The sequence below is a fragment of the Pseudopipra pipra genome, chromosome 7 (genome assembly GCF_036250125.1).
Source record: "Pseudopipra pipra isolate bDixPip1 chromosome 7, bDixPip1.hap1, whole genome shotgun sequence".
Classification (NCBI taxonomy): domain Eukaryota; kingdom Metazoa; phylum Chordata; class Aves; order Passeriformes; family Pipridae; genus Pseudopipra; species Pseudopipra pipra.
Window position 1 is genome coordinate 27,886,766 of NC_087555.1, and position 23,689 is coordinate 27,910,454.

The 23,689-nt window shown below is 43.9% G+C and overlaps 1 protein-coding gene and 1 long non-coding RNA gene across 2 annotated transcripts in view; one reads left to right on the forward strand and one right to left on the reverse strand.

The window, feature by feature from the left end:
• Positions 1-14,580, reverse strand: part of TFCP2L1 (transcription factor CP2 like 1) — a 37,161-nt gene extending 22,581 nt beyond the window's left edge. The window contains exons 1-2 of the mRNA XM_064661339.1: positions 14,414-14,580; positions 10,035-10,186 (exon numbers count right to left, since the gene is read on the reverse strand). Coding sequence (XP_064517409.1) covers positions 10,035-10,186; positions 14,414-14,475 — 214 coding nt within the window. The 5' untranslated portion in view covers positions 14,476-14,580. The remainder of the gene's footprint in view (positions 1-10,034; positions 10,187-14,413) is intronic.
• Positions 14,581-14,627: 47 nt separating this feature from the next.
• Positions 14,628-16,800, forward strand: LOC135417346 (uncharacterized). The gene is made up of 2 exons (XR_010432003.1): positions 14,628-15,559; positions 16,313-16,800. It is a non-coding gene; the product is annotated as an uncharacterized LOC135417346 (long non-coding RNA).
• Positions 16,801-23,689: the final 6,889 nt, after the last annotated feature.

A 23,689-nucleotide genomic window follows, 5' to 3' on the forward strand; every position in this document is an offset into this window, starting at 1 on the left:
TGCTAAAGGCCAGCCACGCACTGAAACCTTTTCCTACCACGCTCTCAACACTGGCCACAGCTGCACCACCATAGGCAACACAGGTTTGAGATCACTTCACCACAGCCTGGCCACTAGTCATGGTGTAATACTGGACACATGGGGCACCTAAAGCATCTGTCACCACCTGAAATGAAGAAAACACTCTGCAAGCAAATCCCCAGCACAGCTGATGCCAAAGCAGCCTCTTCATGTCCATACCACCCAGTGCTCCCCTCACTCACCACAGCCCTCCTTTCCTACCTTAGGCAAAGAACAGAACAGCAATAAGTAGAAAAACCACAGTAAATTCCTGAGACGCAATTTGTCTCCCATCTTCATTGAAAGCTTCAGGGGCACCAGTAAAAACCTGGGTGGGTGATGATATACTTTAATTTGTATTTTAAAGAGACATTCCCTGAGCAACAGCAAATTTATGCTGTCTCCTCCTAAATGAGAGTTTGAGCAACTCGCTTTACAAACAAGAGTAGTATCCAGCAAAGTAGTAACCATCCAGGTTCAGAAAGTTTCTGGTTGGTAATTCATAAAGAAATTGCATCTATCTGAAGGAGGATTTATAGACTGCTGAGTTTTTTTTAATTTGTATTTTGGTAACTAATGCACATCAAATGCAGGTATGACCACTTAATTTGGGGACAAAAGAACTGAAAGTCAACAATTTACTACAGATAAAAAATGATTTAGTTCAACACAGGAATGCTTTGACCTGCTCAAAAGGTACAAGTTTTAACAGCTTATTGATCTCCATGGAATTTGGTCAGCCATCAGGAATTCTAGGTAATTTCTGGCTAAAAAAGATTATCACCATTGTGAGCTTGAAGTTACGTTTTGTTCAAAAAGTACCTGCTACACAACTAAAATATCGTTCCTGCTTTTCCTTGTTTTGGTGTTACGTTTCAAGGGCCACTTGCACTATGCATTTTGTGGTTTTCTGCACAATACACCGACACGATACACTAATTTCCAATTAGGATGCTGATGTTCCAGGCTGATATGACTCAGGCCTTACTTAATCTAGCAAAGTAGTCTGCTTGCCTTTCCAGCAATTAATTAAACCCTAACCTTCGACTAAGTAATACAACCCCTACAAAAGTCTGTGGAAAGATAAAAAAAAAAAACAACTGAGACTCCTCTTTTTCAGAATGGATCCACACAGCACTGGACAGAACCAGCCTGGAAACTGTTTGATTATTAAGCCAAGCTGGCCAATAAAAATTCCATGTAGCAACTTTATATGGACATCCTCAAGAGCGCACAGATAAAGGCAAAGGAATGCTGACAGTAAAACGCAGCATGTAGAAGGAGGGGGAGGGAAAAAAAGCAAGCATTTATCGTCCCAAACCGAAGCACATCCAGCAGGCAGGAGGATCACCTTTGAAACAGCCAAACACAACTATTCAGGGCATCAGGCACATACAAAGATTTTTCTGACAAGAAAGATTAATGAACCCCCAGGGTAAACAGACAAGAGTGACAGAGCTGGCATCTGAACTTGCATGCTTGATTACCCACACCTCCTTAGCCAGTCACAAGCAAAAATAAAAATTAGCATGACTTGCTCAAGTGTCCCATGTGTGGAAACTGCAGGAAAAGCAGCAAAAGCAGAACCCTCAATCCCTGAGCCACAAATGGCAGTGGATATTCTGCAGTTGCTTACTGCAGCCTCATTTGACAAGATGCTGTAGATGTTTATCCAGTGGATATTATGAATTCACCAGCTACACAATAGGCCACCCTGAAAGTTCCCACTACGCTAGGAACATGGAAATCCTGCAAAGGAGGACAAGCTGTGGGCCAGGAAATGCAAAAGGATCACTAGAGACAACCTCATACTGCAAGCTCATCTTGCCCCACATCCTATCTTCAACACAGCACCCAGAGATGGAGCACAGTGAATGCCGTCAGCCTTTTCCTTGTCGTATCTTCCCAGTTTCTGATATTCAGTATCCAGATTGCATCCACATTAAACTGCCCAGTCACAACCAATGCTCATTACCTCCTGTGTGGTCTCCTTCTGAACTTGCTCATACTGTGGCAATCAGAACCACAATTTACACATCTTGCTTTAGTATTCAGAGTCTTGCCCTTCACCTGCCTCCTGCCTGTTTCCTCCTGCAGATAAGCTGCCTTAGCTCCACCATGTTCTGGTACCCATCCGAGTTCAGCACCGAGGATACCTGCTCTACTTCCCACTGCCACCAGGGCAGCAAGACTACAGGAACACAGAAGAGCAGTTAAACTACTTATTCTACTACCACACCATAGAGCTTCATTGCCATCATGTTTATGTTTTTCCTCCTTTTACAACCTGCCCCCAGTCAAGGGGGTTTCTTTGTCCCCCTCTTTCTCTTTTCCTACCTCTTTCTTGAGGGAAAGCCAACACATGCCTCAGAGCCAAGTTTGCTGCAGGAAAATTTCACTGCTCATTTACTATATGAACATTTGACAGAGCCCTACTCTCCCCAGACTTTTGAAGATGGTCTGTTTTACAGTGGTGACTCTTCATAGCTAACAGGCACTAACAGAAATACTCATTTACAGTGGTTTCCACTCAAAAGAGGGGGAGGTACATTTAAATCCCTGAAGACTAAAGTCCAGCTTTGAATCAAGGACACAAAACAAGCCAGAAGACACAGAAACACCCCAATTGCTAAACTCACTGTGTGCACTTGGGCTTCTCTTGCATAGACCCTATCTACTTTACTGGATCCCACCTAATCTAAGCCATGTTATAAACTTTGACTTTTAATATAAATTAATCAGTGAAGAAATTATAGACTTCCAACTGAAAGCTGAAAAAATATCTACCCTGTGAAAACAATTTCTTCCTGTATCTCCACTTCTCTAGCATGTACTTGAAACACTCAGGATTATCTTAGTCACATCTGTCCAGCTCAGAAAACCTCAGCCCCCTCTGTGTAAGTAAAAAATACAGGCTTTTTCTGGTTTCAACCCGTTCTAAGTCAGTTTGGACAACAGGTTTTATAGCTCTGTAAGAGTAACTTTGTGTGTAATATTTACTTGAGTTTCAGATAACTAAAAAGAATGGTCCTGGGTGAGGGTGCTGAGGAGGGATGCAGAAAAGCTGAGTGTGTTTCCTGACCCCACCTAGCAGCTCCCTCAGATGCCCTTAGGTAAGTCGCTTCCTTTACCACATTTCTGCAGTTAATAAACTGGGAGAAGCAAGACCCAGTCCTGCATGTGGCTGCTCAATCAGTGCCTACCACAGGGAAGGGGAGGACATGTAATTGGCAACTGCCTTATCAAAGCAGACCGTACCTTCCACACTGCTCACAAGTGTGGCACCAAGCTAGGACAAGAGCACTGCTCCAGTGCTTGCTGTCTAGTTCCAGGAACACATATTAAATTCTTGGTAGGAAGCAAATGGGAGAAAAAGTGGGGGTTTTCCTACCTCTTTAGGGGGGAAAAAAAGCATATTCTCCTATAAAAAAAGTATATTATTTCTATAAAAACAGCTAATCATGTCAAACCTCCAGCATTTCTCAAGCTTTTTACTGCTACCTAAAATGTGATCTTTTAGGACACTGCAAATTAGAGGAAGCTAATTGGAAAATTTCCACATCTTCTCAGATTGGTAGGTACATTGATACAACCATCAGAGCCTGTAAAATTACAGGCAAAAATTTCATTATCATAATTAAAGGAATCTCAAAGTAAATATGAGTAATGGGGTAAAGTTAAAAAATTACATGGAATACAAGGGAAAAATCTTCCAGTTATTCTCACATTTCTCACCACAGTCAGAGGAACTTCTGAGCACTCCCTTCCTTCACAGATATTTAAGATTTATGGGAGAACAAAATGCAATCTAGGGGCTTCCAGTAGGAGTTGTGCACAGGCTACGGTCCAGCAAGTTCATAGTCCCATTTGAATTTTATCCAGATGTTAGCAACAGAAGAAAGGATTACAAAAAGAATAGAAAACAGCCTCTTGGTTAAAAGACAACTGAGATTCTAGCTTCCTAGGGACAACAGAAGTCAGATGCTCTACTTACGCAGAGGTGCCTTGTCATCTGAAGCAAGATTCATAGTGAGCTTAGGGATGGTGTGGTTTGGAGACAGGGTTGTTTATCCTGGGCTGCCAAGTGAAGACAGAGCTGCCAAACATATGGGGAAATTGCTTCTAGCACAATTAATGGCTTCAGTTGAGACACTAGAACCTACTCAGAGCTGTCTTCAAAGTCAGGCAGGAGACAAATTCCTTTTCTGAATATGAAGTGCACCACAAGAACCAAAACCACCAAGTAGCCAGTCTCAGATAAGGGAAAGACAAACCAGCTTCATTAGGCATTTTTTAAGCCATCCAAAACCAGGAAGAGAGTGGAAAGGGGTCAAGGAGCAGCATGGCAGCTCACAACGATCAGGGAACAAGGATGCCGAGGAGGGGAGCCACCAGGGAGTACCTGCTGCTCAGTCTCAACAACACAAAGTCATTGTTGCGCCTGTGATCTCAGGCAAGGGTGGAGTGCATGTCCACAGGGAGAAGCCACCAGCAGCAGAGCTCCTACAAATGCCCAGGGCCTGGTCAGTGGTGGCAGTGACTAGCAGGGGACAAAGCAAAAATATCCCCACAAGCAAAGCTATAATTAAACCAGAAGCACACCCAGCTAGAACTCAGCCTTCTCTACACTTCATTTAGGCAAATAAAGAATTGTTCCAGGAAAAGTACAAACATCCAGGCAGTTGTGACCCCATAAAAACTCAATTACGTAGGAGTTAACGTCAATACAAAACAGCTTTTTTTCATTTACTGTAAATCCCAGTGTTTAAAACTGGGTTCTCTGGCTGTAGAAGATTAGACAACCAAATTTGAACTTTAGACTTTTTAAGGGAGGCAAAGGTTCTCTTTTGCCTTCTGTTGTAAGCAGTTTCATCTCCTACCCAAACAATTAGCAATTGACTCCAAAGTGTCCTCTTCAGCTTCTCCTTGCCCAGGGCTTTCTACACCTTTCCTTGGAGAAGAAAGCAGAACACATCTGCAGTGAGCTGAGGCAGGACAACACCCAGCAGGTTTTAAATGCAGCACTGTTTAAAGTGCACCAGCTTATGCACATGTGTCTTGAACCTGGATATATGCCTTTGCAGCCTGGGATTGAAATGTGGGGCTTTTGCTTAGGTGCAATCCAGACTCACACTAAGTCCATCTTTAGCTCCATGAGGCAGCTGTTGCTCATGCACCTCTACAGCAACACTCCCAATATCATCACAGGTTTCCTCAGGTGTTAGTGGTTTATTCTCATGGTTTTTGTTTTGGGCTTGTTTCTTTTCTGAACCATCTAGGGCTGGCAGTAAGGCTGACTCCTGGAAGACACAGTAAAGCAGAGACGGCCAGCCTTCCAAACCCTAACCAGCTGTATACTAAAATCCTCACATGGCCAAGAACCTCAAGTCACACACCGCAGATCTGAACAGAGCCCAGGAAAACTTTACAGGCAAGTGACGGCCAGTTACTCTTAAGTACCACTGGGGGACTGGGCTGGATTTGTCACACAGCCTGCTCTCAGTGACCCTCTGCCATCAACCTTAACCACGCTCTATTTGAAGTAATTGAGACCCGAGGCTCTGAGCCAGCCTAATGCTGGTCATGAAACAAAATCATGACTTGAACAGCTCAAAGTCCACATGTGGTTCTGGCACTACAAGCTGATTCCCTTGAGCCATGACTTTCAGGTTTTTGTGATTTTTGGCATTTTGTTTTTTAAAGGAATGATTTTATTTCCTCATATTTATTAGCACTCAGATCTACTGTACACAGTGCTTGTTTCCTCTACATTCCTCCTGCTGCAATTTCTGGAACCACCTTTCATTGCTCCCATTTCTCTCCATGTTTGAAACTGGTTTCAACCAGCCATGGTCAAACCACACCCCATATGACTGCAGACCATGGAATATGCACTGCATCAAGCTGTCTTGCTAAAGCAGTGGTTTGTAACATGGTTGCTGGTTGATTGTTTTTCTGAAAATCCCTATCCACAAGAGACACTGAAATAGTGCTAAAAGGCAGGCTAGTTCCAGAAATGTTAGGCCATGTTTGTGCTGCAGACTTCTGGACAGTGTAGCTCTGTTGACAGATATGATTCCCGACCAAAGGAGAAGTGCCAGCAGCAGCTTCTGATGTGAGGACAGCACCTTTACCAGTTTTGCAGACTGAAGGTGGAGCGGTGTTGAGACACCATACTAATAAGCCTATACTTTGTCCCATCAGATGAGTAATCCTCCCGAGATCCAGTAAAGACCTCTTAATGAAGGAACTGCCCTAAAGAATAGCAAACTAAGCCTGTGTTCAATTTGGCTCCAGTTTCCCAAGGAATGTGGGAAGGCAGGGGGGTAAGAGATCAGGAAAGACAAGTGTAATGAGTCAGTCTTTGGAAACCAAGCTAAGGACTTGACTCTAGTTACTTCATTTACAGGCTGGTTCTCGAGCTGTGGCCAGCAAGCACTCATGGTTTCAAACTGGAGTAGACAAGCTTGGGACTCTGCCACTGCCGAACGTCCCCAAGTCAACTTAACACTACAGCTAAACTCATTCCCTTGTGCTCCCTCACAAATACTTCCCCTGCCTCTGCTGAAAACACTGGTCTCTGCTCTCCAGCTCAGGAGTCCTCTCAGCCTCCACTCTTGTGGAGAGCCCAGGTCAGAGACCTCCTCCTCCTCAGCACCACTGGCCATCTCTCTGGGTCTATCCAGCAAGAAGCAAGGCTCATGAGAAGTAATTATGTTCCACAAGCCTGGAGCCCTCTCCCATCCGTACACAAATATAGCCACTGGATAGTCCTTCTCAGCGCTTATGAAATCCTTTCAGATCTCACTTGAAATTCTCCACTGGTTCCTCTTCTATCTCTGCTATGTAACTTGGCCTTCAAGTTGCCACCCAGTATTTTCAGCTTTCCACATTTCATAGCTCTGTCAGGCCTGACCTTTATTCCATCCTGCCTGTGAACTCCTGAGCTGGTCCACTCACCACCATTGAACCAGTCACGTGCAGAGAACGTGTTTCAGGGCAATAAGCAGAGCTGCTTCATGGTGACAAAAGGTCAGTTACTGCATGGCGAAGAGCTCAAGTTCAGAAGGAACATCTGAAGAGCAAGTGCCAAGAGTCACCTAGCAACCAGAATGCCCCATACCCTTTACTCACAGTTTGGGAAAGTTACCATACTGGATGTGAATTGCTTTGTCGGTGCTGAGACAGTCACTGTGTCTTTGTATCTGCCTTACTAGGAACTATGACTGACACACAGGCAGGGTGGAGGGACATTCATTAATGAAGTTACCCATTTGCTAAAGCAATCCATCCCAACACCCAAGCATACAAGGAAGAAGGGAAGTTTTATGTAAGTGTTTGGCCAAGCCATGATAAACACAGAGAGAGGGTAAGGTGCAAGAGGTGTCCCTTTGCTTACAGTCAGCATAAGGGGATAAGGTGTAGGGAATGGTCTAAATTGCTTCATGAGACGTCTGTGCCATTGCAGCTGGATCACAGTGCTCTGGAGTCAGTCAGCTCCTCTGTTGTGCCAGGAGTATTGATTCCAGAAACCTCGGCTGCCCCAAGGTCCCCTTCACATACCTCCTCAAGCTCATATAATGTAATTCTATTAATGGGATTAGTTTTCTGACAGAGCCTTTAAATCCTCATCTCTTTTTAACCCAAGGCAATGTTCTCACCGATATCCCACCAACAGCAATTAGACACCCCAGCTCTGACCACAGCTGGTTGGAAGGTGGGTCCACCATCGTTGTCTCCTCATATCTGTAGTTACCTCTAGTGAACCCACAAGTTTCTCACAGCAGCTCATATCCACATGTGACCATACTCCATTCCCCTTTTACTAACTAGCACAGGCAAGGGATTTTGGTCTAATGGATTTAGTATCAAGGCAAACTACATGTCAGACAAATTTACAGTTAAGGTCTGCCCTTGCTACGGGAGAGGGTCAGTGCTGGGAGCCAGAGTGCACCCAGTGGTGTGGACTCTGAAACAGCCTTTTGGAGTAGAGCAGAACAGCTTTTAAAGCAAGTACATTGCAAGATCACAAAAAAAAAAAAAAGTCAATCTACATACAGAGAGCCTTGAATTTCAAGAGGTTTTTCAAAACACCCAGAGCAACTCAGTGTAAGGAGGAAGACAAAATGCTTGGGAGCTTAAATAAGTGAGGTGTGGATGCTCATGAGAAGGTAGCAGGCAGATACAAAGTTCCTGCCAAGGGGAACAGAAAGCAGTGAGCCAGTCAACTGTCAGAAGATGCACCACCTTTTACTACTAATCACCCCTCGAGGAGAAAGTGCTGTTTCCATGCACTGTGGCAAGCCAACAGAATTATGGGGTGCCCACTTCTTCCCCCAGCAGCTTCCCAACTCTGTCCCACTGCACACAGCTCCTGCCAGCCTCATCTCTGCTTTGGTCCTCCAGGCCTGTCCAGCCTCATATTCTCTGGGGTACATTCTACAGGGACACATCCCACCTTTCTCCTTGAGGGATGAAAGACAGATGATACCCAAGAAATGCCAAGGAAACAGGTCAGTACTGTGTCAAGCCGTAGCAGGAGACAACTCCTTGAAATAGTAAGCAGGACAAAGCCAAACACAGCATGGTCTATCTGAAAGGCAGTAACAGTCCTACTTTGCATAGGAAAACACAGACTATTCCAGTCAGTTTTTTAAAACTCATGGAATTGTGTAAAGAGTTGTCTAGCTTTTTCCTTACCAAGGTAAAACAGCAGGCACTACTTCATGTATGCTAAAAATATTTGGCCGTTGCCTGCTTTTCATAAAAAAATCTTTTATCCCAGTACAGGAAAGAATTGCATTTCACAGGAAGATTCATCTCAATCTCACCCTTGATATGCCCCATATCACCTCCTGGGGTCTGCTGTGTTTAGATGGATAAACTGGGAAGCATCTAAAGCATTTTTTGATCCTGGGAGACAGAACAGTGCCAGCTGATGTGACAGGAAACACCTGGCTCCTTGGGTAGAGCCTGCAGTACTCAGCTGATCCTTCTGTAGGGCTCCATGGGTCTACCAGCTACCATCACAGATCCAGCAGCCAGCTGCACCTGAGGTCAGACTCCAAAGGAGATCAGGGCTCTGATTTCTACCAGCATTGAGAGAAACCTATGCAGGGAGGCACTCAAGTGAGCATCCTACTCAGTGCATGAAGTTTAAAGAGCTGAAGCAGTGTCCTGAAGCAGAAGAGGATCTCAGTAACAGTGCAGACACCCTCCAGGTTGTTGTTGTCAGGCTAATGCCCTTGTTTACAGCCCAGCAGAAAATAAGCATACTATGTTAGCATAATATGTGCCTGGAGAGGTCTGATCCCTTCAAGACCCACATGCAGGAGGCGCTGCAAAGTGACATCAAACACCAACCAGAGATGTGTCTGCATGAATTCTGCCAAATGGAGGGGGGCGGGGGGAAAGTGTAGAGAAATACACAGTGCTTGTTTATCCAGGAGTAAAAACTAGCCTATGAGGTCAGTTATAGAGGACTTTGATGCACTGAACCCTGGCAACTTGTCAAGTTAGGCACTGAGCAGAGCCATATCTCAAAGCCAGTGTGAATGATGTCATGCTCTGCCCAGACCACAGAGCAGCCCTTGGATACCTGTTAACTCATCCTCTGGCAATGCCTTCCAGCATCCAACTTTGCCAAAGTTTGCCCATCTGCTTATCAATCTGGCCTTGTGGCTGCAGTTTAAGTTGTCTGAGATCTAGCCAGTACTTGGCCACAGGGAACTGTACATGCTACAACACTGCTTTAAGCCGACAGTTAAATCAGTGGTACTTCATTATTTTATAATAGTTGATAATCTGGTATCTAAATATGAAAAATTAAATACTCCTCCTTTCCTCCACCCCCTCCCCATCTCTATCCCTCTTTTCCCATCCCGCTGCCCTCCCAGTGAGACAAGTATGGGATTAAATCTCTCATCAACTGTTCCCAGGAAATGTGCTCTTCTTCAGTGTAATGCAAACCCTACCTTGGTTGAGGTAGGTCAGGGTTTCTTCGTGCAGTTTCACGGCAGGTGATGTGGCTGTGCAGAGGACGTACTGAAAGGGTGGCAGTTTGGCATCATTCTCAGGAGACAGCTGCGGTTCTTCCTGCTTGAAAATCGGCAGCGCAAGGACATCTCTGCAACGCACAATTCACAGACGTTTAGTTACAAAGAGTTTATGGAATATCCTAGCCTAAATCTGCACTTGGTTCTCATGATCTGGTATAATGGAGATGGTCTCTGAAGAAACAGAGTTAAAATGGCTAAAAGAGAAAGAATTCTGCCTGTATAAAGTAACCAGGCAACTTCTGCCTCTAGGACATCAGCACTGCACAAAAAAAGAACACACCACTGGCAATACAGAATGTCTGAGAATTAATTTATGTTTTTAAAAATTAAATCAGATTTACTTTTCAGTTAAGCAGTTTTCTTGATGAGGACAAAAATTACCAAAAATAGATTCTTCATCCTTGTGGAAGTACATATGTTTAAGAGTTCTTGGGTTCTCAGATGAAAGCCTTTCAGGGAAAAAAAAAAAAACAAGCAAGAAAGGGCACTTTGACAGTTGAATCTCTGGTTAGTAAAATGTCTACAAGTAGCAACCAAGGGCAAGGAACAGACACAGCTCTGGTGTAAAAAGGAGACATTCAGGTAAATAATGGCATGAATCCTGCTGGATTAACTGACTCATGAGATCTCCATGCACTCTAAATAAGCCTGGTCCCAAGTAATCACACAGCTCTTAAGTCAGCACTGGGCCATCTTCATAAATGCACACAAAGGTGCTCAGGGGCAGCTTCACCAGGACCTGCACATAGTCCCTGTCCTCACTTCTTTACAAGAAGTTGATGCTGACCTGCCTGCTGATTTAGCGTCAGGCTGATCCCAACCCACACTAATCCCCAAGCAGAACTGGTATTAGCAAGGCTGAGAGCTCAACAAATGATTAGTTGATTAGTACAAAATGAGATGACAGGAATAAGCATCCTTGTCTCAGCCTGTCTGATACTGAAGAACCACATTAGCCCTACCCATGTCACAAACACTTCTGATCATTGTGTCCACCTACTTAAGACATTAATATCCTTCCAAATTAGGAGGATTATGTTGAACATGGAGACAATTCAGAATAAGACTCTTTTTCTCCTGCATTTCCTCCAGATGTGTGAAGACTTGAGATTCCCATTACAGAGGCTGCAGTTCTGCTCCTTTTGATAATCTCATATACAAAAAGCTTTAAGAAAAAACATCCAGGAACATACCAGCATGTACAGCCATGCACCCTAAAAGGGCATTAAGAATTTTTGCCTTGCCTGTTCAGTTAATGATCCACTCATAGCACCCACAACCTTGAAGGCTACCCAGGTCATGAGTGAAACAGTGCAGCAGTTTAGAGCAAACTGCTGAAGTGCCTGGTTCAACCATAGGTCCTCCTATTTATGGCAAAATAAAGCCAAAGAGCAAAATGTGCCATTTCAGACACAAACAGGAGAAAAGAAACACCCATCTCTGTTTCCATTCTCTCTTCCAACCCCACGCCCTCCGTGTTATCACCCACTCAAAGGCATCCAGCCCCATTTGCTTACTGGCATTACTGACATAATCACGGCTCTTGCCTAACTGCTGCCACAGAGAGGGTTTTTTTCCTTAGTGATGATTTACTACAGTAACGAAGTGACAGAAATGCCTGCAGTAGATTTCTGAAATAGATAGCATTGCTCCACACACATGCAGGATCTGATACTGCTCCAGAGTCATCTCGTTCACAGATGCCAACATTTGCTCTTAACACACTCATCTGCACAATGCCACTGGAATGTGTGCGGATTTACAGACGAGAACAGGTCAAAAACTCCAAAGCCCAAAACTTCTGCAGTTCAGCAGAAATGGTGCACAAAGTCTAGCCCAGGTTCAACAGTTAGGGATGAGGAATTTATACACCTACTCACCTGAAACAACTGAGAAATTTAGGCAAGAGGATATCAAAATTCCACCAATACCATATTTCACATCAGGCTCTTAGCATCCCTGCACTTGCCAGAACAGCTGTCTGATTGCTGAAGACTGTAAGCATGGAGGAATCCACGATTTGGTTTCTTAAAAGCTTCACCATACTAAAGCCCCAGTGAAGCCACACAATTCAATCACATTTTTATTCTTGGAGCATTTGAACTAATGGCCTGCGGTATCCGTGGCTTTGGGTCAAGACCTTCTAAAACATTCCACCTTATTAAAAATGTTTGGAAGTTAGGAGGTGAAGACTTAAAAGAATTTTTAAGTTGAGTATATAAGCCATCGCAATATTCAACTCTTTAAAAAAAAAAAAAAAAAGGTGAACTTCTTAAAACTCTCACAAGTTTCACCTTTTTGCTAAAACTTTCCAGTTCTGGTCTTAACCAACACTTAGACTGTTGTTTACCCAAGAACAAAGTTATTTGAGAGTTCAGTCAGCTGATGGAACAGAAAGTAAAACATGTACTTGGTTTTTATAAAACTGAATGAAGATTTACAAGGATTTTTCTGTAATATCATCTTGCTTTAACTACAAATGCCACTGAGGTATGGCAGAACTTACACGGATGCCTCGGATACACAGGAAGTCTTTGATTTCTGGAAAGTATAATTTATATAAACTTTTCTTACAGCAACTTCAAGAATTGTACTATTTCAGTTTTCCGTGCAGAGTCGCTACAAGGCGGTATGGAAAGCCTTCAGAAAGGCACAGCTCAGCAGAAAAATGCCCCTCTTAGAAATGCATATCTTGACACATTCTCATGGAAAGTGAATTGGCCAGAATTAAGAGGTCTCTACACAAAAAATGAGGGGTTTGTTCAACCAACCTTCCCTGAAACACCCGAGGGCACTGCTGCCATAAAACTGATTTTAGGGCTTTTAGTCCCAGATCAAAAACACCATGGTCACAGTAGCAGATACTCACTAAAGCTGAAGTTTGTTCCTAAAACACTGACAGGTCACTGCCATACCAGCAGCCTTCCTGACAGAAAGGTATCCTTTATCCCCCAGCTAGCGTCAAGCCAGCAAAAATAAGCAAATGTGCTTTCTGGCCAATTAGACAAAATTTAAATTGTGGACTCAAGCCTGACCCAGACCTGATGATCTTGAAGCACTGTGCTACAAACCCATTATGAAGCAGTTAATGAAGCAGCCTGAGCACCATAAACACTCTCTAACGCTGAGAATACACACAAGTAGCAATGCTGATGCTCCTCTACTACTGCCGTCCTCACTGTCCTAAACTAATCAGATCTGCAAGCACAAAGCAAGAGAAGAAGACTTTTGCCACATACATGTTGTGAAACTGACTTATTGAAACAGAGGGACGACGTGAAGAATCTTGTATGAAGAAGTGGAGAAGCTGCCAGAAAGTAAGAATCTTACAGTACCATATCATTTGATAATGGGAGATTATTATTTAGAGCAAAAAAAAAAAAAAATTCCTTTGTAAATACACTGATAGGGAGTAGGAATAGACCAGATAGCGTGTCTCCTTGAAAAGGAAGTATTATCTGTGTTGGAAGTGCTTCCCCAGACAAACTCAATGTTCTCTCAAGAGGGGTTGTTTAGGGGTACATTTGAAAGTCAGGCTCTTGGGCCACGGCCAGGTCCTCCACTGCCATAATTCAGCAAAATCCCCCTTTGGCGGAGCAGCAGCAGCAATCGACACCAGCTGACGGCTCAGCTTTACATCTTCAGAAAACAAATAATTCACAAGCAATCAGCAAAAAGGAAACTCCCAAAGTTGCCTGCTTTCACATCGGTTAGAGGGAGGAAACACGGGTTTGTGCTACACATGTTACAGACTATTGTTTAGCAGCCCTTGTACTTAAATTAGGCGCATTTAATTAAACGCAACTGTGCGGAGGCAGGAAAAAGCTGGTTTAGGCAAGTTCAGAAAGTGAAATTCTGAGCTTTACATACACCGTCCCAAAAAGCAGAGAAAGAAATCCCGTCCCCAGAAAACTGCGTGCCTTCTCAGCTTGCCAGAAGGCGTTTTCCACAGACTTTTGACAGCGCCTCGCCGCTGCCGCACCTCCTCCCTTTGAGCCGCGCTACCTCAGCGCGGAGGAGAGGGAGCCCGGCACCAGCGGCAACGCAAAGCTGCACAGAGCTGTCTAACGAGGCGCTAAAGAAAAAAGAAGGGGAAAAACAAGAAAAAGGAACCCGCGGTCTCTCTGACGGAGGGAGCGGCGCTAACCCGGGTTAGGGCACCACGGAGGGCCGAGGGTACCGAGGGTGCCGCCGGGCAGCCGAGCGGGCGGCGGCGGGACGGGGGCACCCGACCCCCAAACACACACACAGACCGCTGTGCCAGGGCGCAGGGGCTCCCGCCGCCCGGGACTCACCGCAGGTAGCTGCCGGTCGAGTGCTGGTTGTAGTGCTCCGGCTGCGTGTGCCAAAACAGCATCTTGGGGGCGGCCCGGCGGCGGTCCCTGGGGCTGCGGAGGGGGCGGCCGCGCTGCCCACTCCAGGCGTGCCGGGCACGGCTGCCGCCAACTGGAGCCGCGGCCCCGGCGGCTCCCGCCGCTTTTATGGCTCAGCCGCGGCGGCCGCGGGTTGGCCGGGCCGGGGCTCCGGAGCCCGGCGAGCCCTCCCCCGGCCCGCCCCGCCGCCAGCCCCGGCCCCCGGGCGGGCACGGGCCGCCAACCCCGGGGCGGAGCGCCCGCCCCTGAGGGCAGGGCGGAGGCGGGCCCGGCCCGGAGCGGGGTTTGACGGGCCATGGCGAGAGAAGGAGTGGATGGATATGGTGAGCCTGGAGATCCCTGGCTCTGCTGGACCTGCCCTGGACTCGGAATTGCCCGTGTTTTAAGCGGAGCCGCGGGAGTGACCTGGCAGCTCCATCCGACATCTGTATGAAATCTCTGCTCAGGTTCCGCTGAGGTCCCTGCTTGAGTGAATGACAGCTGGTTGCTTTAGTTATAGTAGTGTCTGTCTCTTACGCCGGCCTGTGCCTCGTGTTAATGTGACCTTTGTGTCGGGGTATTTTCCGAGTGGGACAGCAAGAGGCAAAATTTGCCAGAGGAGGTGCAGTAACAAGAGAACAGTGTCAGGGACTAAACTCATCCCTAACCGTTCAAAACCCTCCTGCCTTTCCTATCTCAATTCCCCCTCTCAGTAAGGAGAAATCTGTTTCTTTGCCATTTCAGATTGCAGATCCTGATCCTCACACACAAGGCTACCCATACCCATCATTTTCCTAACCCCCTGCTTTCAGGGCACCTTCCTGTTCCATCAGTCCTTTTCTGGTCTGACAGTTTGTGGAGGGGAAACAAAAGGGTAGAAGGGTTCCCTGTTTGGTCATTTTCTATTGTGTATCCACCAGCAGAAATGGAAACAGACCCTTAATTACTCTGAGTCATTAAACATATTTCAATCAGTTTTCAGGAGAAGACATCTGTGAGGTTTCTGGTCAACTTTCAACTGAGAAAAAGGCAGTTTACTCAACTACTCAAAGGTAGTTGTTGGCATTTGCTGTCAGATTTCACTGTCAGGTGAGTTTTTTCAGACAGGTGATTTTTCTATTCTCCTGCCATTATTATAGAATATTGATATTATCACAGCACTTATAGATCATTTTTAGGTCAAGTCAAATAGAGTCAGACACAGTATAGGCATTGGTTGTTTGTATCTTGAAATGAAGAAAAAGGTAACCTGAAAGGTAACAGGAGCTTCATAGAGATGCTATGAATCCAGAAGTTTTTTAAGATGCATTGTTTATATCTGCTTGTCTCAGTTTCAGATTAAGAAATAGCACAAATCAATGTGCCTTTAAGGTAGTTTCTCTTTCCTCTGTTACTACACAGCTAGACAAACACCTGGTTCTAACAAAGCCAAATGGTTGGAGTTATCTTGTTGCTTTTTTATACTCTTAAAAATATTTAGCTCTGCTCACACAACATCTGAGACCTTGATTGAGCAAAGCCTATATATAGTTCTTGTACAGAGAAACAAGACAAAGTTTGCTGAACTGTCCAAGGACTTCTCTAAACAGTAAATATCCTCCCACAGTTTGAGTAGTTTGCTGCACCAACTGGAGAAATATGAAGTCCAATGTAAGAGTAAATTACCACACCACATGAAACAAAGGATCCCATCAAGACTGGCATGTCAGTATTTTCTTTAGTATCTTTCTGGAAAGTAAATATGTTGGAGTGAAAATTACTTTAAAATAGTCTGATTTGTTTCCTCTCTGGCCTGTTACTGAATGGAGAAAATAAGGTGAGATCTGCTAATTAATTTTACAGATAGTCTGGCAACAGCTTTGTCATCCAGATGTTTCTGTCCCTGCCATTCCTTGCTCAGCCAAATCTGAGGAAGAAAAAGACGTCTTTGTTCCTCGTCTACCTCTCATGAAAGAAATTTCAGCCATCTTCTGGTCTAATGCCTGCTCTTCCCCCAGCATGGAAACATGTACCACAGCATCAGATACCCTCTCCTGATCTTCCAAATCCACGACATCATACAGACCAAGTCCTCCTCTGCTCCCCTCTGGGGCTCCCTTGATCATCCAGCATCTGCTCTTCCTGTTACCCTAACACAGTCCCTCAGTGAAGAATTCTTCTCCTCTACAGCTTTCTCACCCAAACCTCTCTTTGCTCTCCTACTCCCTTCCAGATCAAAGTAATTTCTTTCCCTCTGCTTTGCTCATTGCTCTTCATCTCTCTTTTTAGATGCTTGTTCAATTTGCCATGGTAAAATACTTTGATCATATGATTAAAAGGGATTGAGCGAATATTTTGTTTGCTGGATTTTTCTGCTAGAGGTAATGTTATGAAGGACCTGGAGATACTTCTTGTGTGAAAAAGAGGTATTTTAAGAATAAGTATCTTTTTCTGTGGCTATTTGTGCCTGGACACAAAAGTACTGTGCCAGTGGGTTCAAGCTGGTATGAAGAGAAAAAATATTTTAACTGTGTAAGTTCTTTTGATTAAAAAAAAAAGCAAAACAACAGTAAAAGACCCCAAACACACATACAAAAAAACCCCAAACAAAACAAAACACAAAACCTTCAAGCATTAGTATATGCACTTTCAGTTTAAGATGTTATTGCTTCAAAAGTTTGTTCTGCTGCTTCACTGGTCATTGCAATCCCTTTAGCTAAGCACTGAGTGGGACACATGTATGACCTTCATCTGCTTCACTGGAGAGTCAAGAAGTTTTGATCAGATTCTCAGCACTTAGAGCCAAACTAGTAGAACTTGCACTGAAGTGACTGAGACACAGTCACATATTCTAGAAAAAAGGTGTTCTCATTAGCCTGAAGGGAAGGGAGCATGGGAGCATTAGAACACTGTAGAGATGGCTAAGTAAAAATTTAGATCTGTAAAAGAAATTTAACACTTAAGTCTCATCACACTGAAAAGGAACAAAGCATCTCTATACCTTTAGGGCTCCCACCACAAACATCTGAATTGCTTCTGAAAAGTCTAACAGGAACTTCTATGTCAGTTAAGCAATTCTGTGTTCATGAAGACCCAGATAAACTCAAAGGATCAAGGTTGAACATTATACTGTATTGAAGAGCTTCCAGAAGTTGCCATTAGTTCATTATGGCATTAGTCAAGGTTATTGAGGGATTACTGCACTTCTCTCCTGATGCATGGACCACAGAGTTACGGCCTGTCTGGATGAACTGCAGGGATCTGAAATGAGCTGCAGAGTCTTGGGAAGGCTTACTGAGGTGGTCACCCAAGCACTGAATATGCTCTAAAGAAAAAAAGTCAGCATGATGCCTTTTGTGTTCCCTCTGTGTGTATTTCAGCTCACAGGTTTCTGGCTTTCAACTGGGGAGTTCTTGGGGAAACTATATTTAAGTAGGCTCTGCAAGATAACCAAGAAAAGTGACTGAATTGTGACAGCCTAATTTGCTCTACCTTCCCTGGGCTGAAACTAGAAAGGACTGAAAACTGGAGGTTTTAATAAATTGCAATGTTATGAATGAAGAAAGGAACAGTTTTTATACAGCCCTTATTGTTCTAAAAGCTGGAAAAACATTGCTTTGCCTTTGACAGGGTTTGGGAGACCTTCCAGTGGCAAGTACGGGCTCTCACAGGTAGCCCACTGATCCCTGAGTTCTCCTCATCTATTCCATGCAGGTCCACTTTTCAGATGAAAACCAGCCTAGGTGGGTTCCCATTGCCCTCTACTGAACAGCACCTCAGGGCGTAGCTGGTTGCCAGCAGCTCTGGGCAGTGGCTATCACCAGGAGTAGGAACGTGTTGCAGCTGAGAAGGACACTGAACTGGAAAAACTGAGAATGAGCAAGCTCTTGAAAGCATGCCTTATAGTGACAGAAACATGGAGCTCAGTTTGGTTTTACCCAGAGGAAGATTAAGAGGTGACTCAAACATAGTCTATAAATAGTCAGATGGGAACTCAACATTTTATAAGAATGCTTCTAAACATCACAACAAAGATAAAAGAGCCATGGAATAAACACTGCAATTTCATAAATTGAGGCTAAGAACACACTGCAATGAACATAATCAACCATGAGTGTAACTTTCCCAAATTTTGTGGTTAAAGCCCCCTCCCCCATATCCATTTTTCAGATGTAATTCCAGCCTAAATTTTCCTCACAAATAAAAAAAAAAAAAAAAAAAAAAAAAGAAGGTAAACAGAAAGAAATTCATTTAGGTTCTGTGGCCAGTTTGACAGAGGAGAGCAAAGATGATCTGCAGAACACTTTCTATCTTTACGATCTCTGACATTTTCTGCCAAGGGCTTCCAAATGCTCTCCTATTACAGTTACCTCCCTGTTCTACCTTGTGAGTTTGAGGCAATGAATCCCCTTCCCTGACAGTCAAACAGCCACAAAGCTCATATGTCGTGATGTGCTGTCAGCACGATCACCATGACACAGTGAGAACCACATTAACCAAACTTAATAGCAAAACAAATATCTTGAAGAATACCACACAGACTGGCTTATTTATTTTCTTATTCAAGTCATTCATTAAAACCCTCACCATTTTCTCGTTTATCAGAGGTCACCATCAAATTTCCAGCTGCCACTAAATTTCCAGGCACAACATAGCACTGGTGTATCCACGAGGTCTTTTTGCCACAGAAATTAGGCGTTGTTTGCAAGCTTTCCCTGATGTCATATTAATCACTTTGACTGTCCTGATTTTATCACCAGAATCAATTTTATTTTTCTTCCTGGTGAACATTTCTTTTAAAGTCATTTTGTTGTGGAAACAAAAAAAAATATTTACACAATGAGGATGATCGATGATTGGATGACAAAATAAGTGCTTTTTAAATGCTCATTATACATCTATTGGCATTGGCTGCCTCATTGTGAGCTACGGGCTGCGATCGCAGGGACGCACAGTAGCCATGTTTACATCGCTGCAAGAGAGACCTCCAGAGCTGACAGCACTAGTGGGAAAGGAGCACATGACTTTAAAAAAAAAAAAAAAGAAGAAGAAAGAACAACAACAGAGAAAGATCATGTACTTTTTGGCTGCAGCAGACACTGAATCCACAAACATCTGTGCCCGGTACGTGTCTGGGGGTTAGTTACGGTTCCTCTGCCCGAGGTCACCATGTGTGCTGCCAACTCCAGCAGCCTCGGCTGTCCTGGCTGGAACAGCATGAATACATCACCCCCTCACACACACCAGGCTGGCAGAGCATGTAGACCGTCACCACTCAGTGCTTTGTGAGGAGCAGTGGCAGAAGGCAAAGCATCGTCACCCAGAGACGACAACAGCCCAGCTCTGCTCACAGCTCTGCTGTCTGAGAGAGCTTTGCTTCCACAGCTGAAAAATTGTAGCTGGTACAAAAATATCTGTGATGGCTGCGGGTATCCCACATCTGCTCACCAGCATGGTCTGCCACCCTGCCCCAAACAGTGGTGTCAGCACAAGCAGGGAAAGCAAAGGGGAGAAAGGAGTGGCCAGGAGCTGGGCTGCAGCAAGAACTGACTGCTTCGACCAGCTTTGCCAGAGGTGGGTGTGGGAAAGCAGAAAAGGTGCCAGAAGATGTCTAGTCCATAGATCCCACAGACCAAGGCTGTGTCCTCTCTTCCCATGGAAAGAGAGTTCTAAAAGCCTGAACAAGGGGCAGAAGTCACCCTCTGCAGATATGCAGACAACACCAAACTGGATTGGGTGGTTGGCATACTGAGCACTAGTACTTTGATCCAGCAGGACCTTGGGAAACTTGAGGCCAAGAGAAACCTCATTAAGCTTTGTAGAGCCATGCAAAGCCCTGCACCAAGCTGGAATAACCCCATGTGTCAGTTCTGGCTGGGAACCAACTAACTGAAGAGCAGCCCTACTGAGGAGGACCCATGTGTTAGTTTGAAAGACAGATTAAATGGGAAACAACAGTTCTCTCTTGCCACAAATGAGGCAAACCACTCCTTGTAGTGCAGGAGATCAAGGGAAGTTATTGCCCCTTCTCCTCAGTGCTGCTGGGACTGCACATGTTTGAGCCTCTTGTTCAAGATGGAGGTGGAGAATTTGAACAGGATCCAGCAGGTGAACTGCTAAAACACTCAGGGCATAGAGTACTTTTGTGAGGAGAACTTGAAGGCATTAGTCTTGCTGAGTCTGATGATGATGAAGTCAAGACAGGACCTAGTAACAGCTCACTATGTAAAGGCATTAAAAAAGATGATGAAGCCAAACCCTTCTCAGTAGTAGCAGTGATTAAGCCAATGTCCAAAAGCTATGACTTGGAAGTTAGACTGAGCACTAACAAAAACTTCTTCACTAGAGGACTGGAACAGGTTACCAGACAGGATGTGGCATCTCCATTCTAGGAGGTGTTCAAGATTCCAGCAGCAGAGCCATAGTTGATGCAATCCAGTGTAGGCTCCAGCCCTATTTTGAGGTGAAGTTTAGATTAGAGACATTCAGAGGTTACTTTCCATCAGCATTTCTCAAGTCTATGAAATCTTGCAGGGGATACTGTGACCCTGACACAGGTTTTAGTGGACACGCCCACAGTCCCCTTCCTGCTCAAGGCAATGTCCAGGTCTTTACCACATGTGTAATACCTCATGGATGTCCACAGCTTCACAAATTCTGAAGAGACTCATTGTGAAATGTCTACATGCTGTCCTACTGCATATGCTGTCCTGCCCTGGTGAGACTTCTGTGCAAAAAGCTGCTGAAAATGGTTATTTTTAACTCTAGAGGAAAGGCGTTTTTATAAGTGGGACCTGGCAAAGTAACAGTGTCAAGTAGACCCATCCTCTCCAATGTAAACTCCTCAGACATGAAATTATTCCAGGATAATTACTGGACACAGTTGAGCATGTAGAAAGATCTAAAATGCTCCACCTCAGGGCATTTATCTGTTGCAGGACGGTACAAAGCATGAAGTACATTACAGAGTCTTTCATCTCCCCTTAAACACTTTAGAGACATTTAAAATTCCTTGAAAGGAAAACATTTTAAGATCCTTCATGTACTCAAAATGCCTTTCAGTAGTCCCTCAGTGAATACTTTGTACCTTAGCAGAATCACAGTTTACAGCTATAAGACCACTAGTCCTTCACAAACACTGTGACTTTTAAAAACTCAAAATATGAGAAAAGAATGACCATTATTATAATTATTATTAGATTTCTTCTTTCCTTCAAAGCAAAGCTTTCATCAAATTAGGTTTTCCTTATAGAAATGCTCTAGGTAGATGATTCACACAACAAATTCATAACTAGGAAGAAGATAGACTGGGAAAGGGAGTGTGGTTTTCTTATATTAGCTACACATAGTCTGACTGTAATTATTCTCAACTGGAATATCCATACATAAAAGCAATTTTGCAATTATATTAATTTGTACAATTATTCTAATAACATGTTATTTTCTTAATTTTTATAAACCAGTTTTAGGACTCTTTTTTATTGCATTTGCACAGCAATTTCTAAGTCAAATAATGAAGCCTCCCAAGTTTTCTGCAAGGTAAGGTAAGGTGAGGTCAGTGTAGACTGATCTCTACTGCTAGTTACAAATGCATTTATTTCCTCAGTGTTTCTTTCTTCTTCAGGATATCCCAGACTTCCTGCTTGTACAAGGTGTCACCTCTCATCTCTGCAAGTCTTGTGCGGTAAGTTAACACATTTGTATTAACAAGTAAATACATTTGTATTAACTTCCTGTGATGCACAGAGTGTGGATGCACCTTAGATGTGCAAATATCTCGTCACCATGAGGTAATGAGCAAGTAATCTTACCTTATAGGAAATTTAAGGGCAAACTGACATCACTAAGACAGTGATGGATGTGTGAATTAAATTCCAGTGATGAATCCCAGTCTAGCTCTCCTTTACAGCCATACAGTTAGACCAGGAAGCCATCTCTTTCACTGTACTGAGTCTGAGATTTCAATTTCTTCTTATGCATATAGGGATAAATTTAAGAATTGTTTGACAAAAAATAGTGGAGTTGCAGAAATGTCAAAACCATGTAGGTGGAAGAAAGATCACAGAATATCCTGAGTTGGAAGGGATCCACAAGACTCATCGAGGTCTAACTCCTCGTCCTGTGCAGGACAGCCCCAAGAATCACACCATGTGCCTGAGAGTGTTATCCAAACACTCCTTGAACTCTGTCAGGCTTGGTGCTCTGACCACTTCTCTTGGGAGCCTGTTCCAGTGCCCAACCACCCTCTGGGCAAAGAACCTTTTTTCTAACATCCTATTATCTAACCTAGACCCTTTATCTTTCCATATGAACAGTGTGGTATATTGATATGTCTTTTACAATAATCTTAGTGGGATCAATAGAAATGTGACAGTTTTAGTACATTACCACACAACTTAGGGCAGCGATTTACAACACTGTTGTGTCCAAATTTTTTAAGACAAATCCACACCAATTTCAAGTCTCTTTAATATACAAATCATCTGACCACTGAGATACCCTTGTGCTGCTCATAAAGACTTCTCAGAGCAGGATGGGATAGCATCTGAGGGCATGAACAGCAATGAATATCCTCAGATAAGATGATCCAAGTGACCAAAGCACAGAACTGCTACTTCTTCACTTCCAAAAGAAGGCTTTTTGGTTTGTTTTCATAGTGAAATAACTAACCTCACTGTCCAACCCTCCTGGGGACCATTACTTTAACTTTTCCCATGATGTAGTTAGGGAAGGTCAGCAGCAGTTCAGATGCACAGTATTTGGTACTGCTGGCTATAGCACGGCAAAAATTACCTATTTCTTGCCACCTTTAGGTTTGATTGTTGAACAGCTGTTGGACTAGAGAGACAACAAACACCGAGGATATAATCAAAGCTCACAGGACCAAGCAGAAACTCTTGTCTTCAGCAGGATTTTATCTCAGGCTAGAAGCACTCCAATATTTCACAGTAAAGACAAGCCTCAGACTTCCAGAAGAAGTTTTCCTTTGTTCTACTTTAATCAATCAGTGATAATTAACCAACATTTAGTTTCAGCTCGAGGAAGGAATGACAGAAATAATTATGTCCTGAGACAGACATCCCATCAGCTTCTCCAAACCTATTAACTGCCTCAGATGAATTGGCAATCAATGAAATGAGATTAAAAAGTCTAAAACACAAACCATCTCCATTTCCATCTCTAGAGCCAGGATGACACAAAATTACTACCCAACTGCTGCATATGTTCCTATAAACGCAC